Below are 2,114 nucleotides of genomic sequence, written 5' to 3' on the forward strand. Positions count from 1 at the left end.
GATGTTCCCACAAACCAAACCAAACAGCTCTGGTACCCCTTTGATTGGCAGCCTGAGTTCTTTGGCGATGTGGCTGTGGTCAATGGCCGTGTGTGGCCCTTCCTCGACGTCAAGCCCCAGGCCTACCGCTTCCGCCTGCTCAACGGCTGCTCCTCTCGCTTCCTCAATCTGTCCATTCCCGGCGGCCCCAAGTTCCAGCAGGTCTGAGCCTGCCCACCTCTTTCGCTTCCTGCCTTGTCCTGCCTTGGCCCTCATTTTGTGCGCAATGGGGCCGCCACAGATCGGCACGGACGGCGGTTTCCTGAACCGTCCCGTGGAGCTGGATTCGCTGCTTTTGGGTCCAGCCGAACGGGCGGATGTGATCGTGGACTTCCATGGATATGGTGGAGAGACACTGGTCCTCCTCAACAACGCCGCCACTCCCTTCCCCGGAAGTACGCTCCACCCGCCTTCTCCCCCCCAAAGCCTCACTCTGGTCCTAAGAGTGGGACTCTCCAATGGCGTACAGACGCTACTGGGTTGGAGCTGCCCGAACTCATCCAGTTCAGAGTGTCACGCAAGGGTAGGCACAACCTCCTCTGTTCGCCTCTGTTTCAGTTGAGATCAACCATTTTTGGGCGTAGGCGGGTCCCGACACCCCTACCAGCTCCCCTGCTTTCAGAAGGTGCCACGCGCTCCCGAGGACCCCTTCGACCTCGGCTACCCATACCACATCGCCAAGGTTGATCACGCTCTCTGCCCACGCAGCGCTTGTTCTAAACTGACTGAGATCTCAACGCATTCCGACTCGTTCCAGGAGCGGGACTTGACGCTGGTGGAGATCAACTCCACGAGTCCTGATGGCACCCCGATCGTGATTCCCACGCTCAGCGGACTTCGCTTCCATGACCCGCCCACCGAGACGCCGCGTGTCAACACGGTCGAGCTGTGGCGCCTCATCAACCTCACCCCTGACACGCACCCCATTCACCTGCACCTCTCGCAGTTCCGCCTGCTTGAGCGTAGGCCATTCGACGTGGCCGCCTACGACGCCAATGGCGAGATTGTCTACACGGGCCCTCCCCTCCCTCCCGACCCCAACGAGAATGGGTACAAGGATACCATCAGGGCCAACCCTGACGAGGTCACCACCATCCTCGTCCCCTTCGAGGTACGCCCCAAGCTGACAGTTATGTGTGTGTTTGTGTGTGTGGCACCTCCCTGCTGAGTTGTGAGCCTGTGTGGCCATGCACAGGACTACACGGGCAACTACGTATGGCACTGCCACATCCTGGAGCACGAGGACAACGACATGATGAGGCCGCTCGTGGTGCTCCCACGCAGGAAGCAATGCAACTGACCTTCCCAAGGCATGCAGCACTGAATAGTCGCCAATCAGAATCGGTGCAGAAGTTACAGTTTTCAATGCATGTGTCTTAAGACAGCGAGCCTCCTCTCCAAAACTGGGACTAACGTCAACTGCGCCTCCAAGGCCTGCAACCCGCTTGTGCCGTGGGTCATCGCCCAGATCTCCTACTCCGATATCATCAACCGCATTCATCCCCTGCGCCAGGAGGTGGTCAGTGGTACTGTGCCATGCTTCTGGCGCAGTGGAAGGCAAGCCTCAATGAAGCAAACTTGGCGAACTTCACGCGATGCACCGCAGGGATGTGTAGGTTGGCGCTACAGAGGGTGGGCTTGCGCACTTGTACACAGTTTTATTGTGGTCTTCACAACAACAACAACAACAACGCGTCCCTCCGGGGACCGAGGCATGCATCGTGCAGCCGGACTGATGCAAAGTCATCAGCGTGCAGCGATGGTTGCTCGCCGGCTGAGGGTCGTGGACTGGGCGCATTGCCAGGGCCTCATCACACCAAGGTGCAAGCTGACCACGCCATGGTCGTGCTCAACCTGCTCCGCAAGTGCAATGTTGCAGTGAGCTCAGTCACCCATCACACTAGGATTGGACCACAGTGACCAGCTTTGTTTCAATGCACAATGACGTCGCTCATCGCCTTGACCTTGCAGTAGCTGCTGATGCTGTGGACCACGACGTGCTCCTACGCGAACTACGGGATCCGCACCGTCTCGATCACGTCTGGCCCATTGGCGTTCTCGACACCCGCCAGCAG

The 2,114-nt window shown here is 58.8% G+C and overlaps 1 protein-coding gene across 1 annotated transcript; it reads left to right on the forward strand.

The window, feature by feature from the left end:
• Positions 1–265: 265 nt before the first annotated feature.
• Positions 266–1,610, forward strand: ACA1_008840 (Multicopper oxidase, type 2; the record flags this gene model as incomplete). Its single annotated transcript, XM_004335693.1, has 7 exons — positions 266–434; positions 509–562; positions 624–721; positions 797–1,150; positions 1,235–1,309; positions 1,508–1,565; positions 1,591–1,610. The coding sequence occupies 7 exons, from the start codon at positions 266–268 to the stop codon at positions 1,608–1,610; spliced, it is 828 nt and encodes a 275-aa protein (XP_004335741.1).
• Positions 1,611–2,114: the final 504 nt, after the last annotated feature.

The sequence above is a fragment of the Acanthamoeba castellanii genome (assembly GCF_000313135.1).
Source record: "Acanthamoeba castellanii str. Neff unplaced genomic scaffold scf7180000083329, whole genome shotgun sequence".
Lineage (NCBI taxonomy): Eukaryota > Discosea > Longamoebia > Acanthamoebidae > Acanthamoeba > Acanthamoeba castellanii.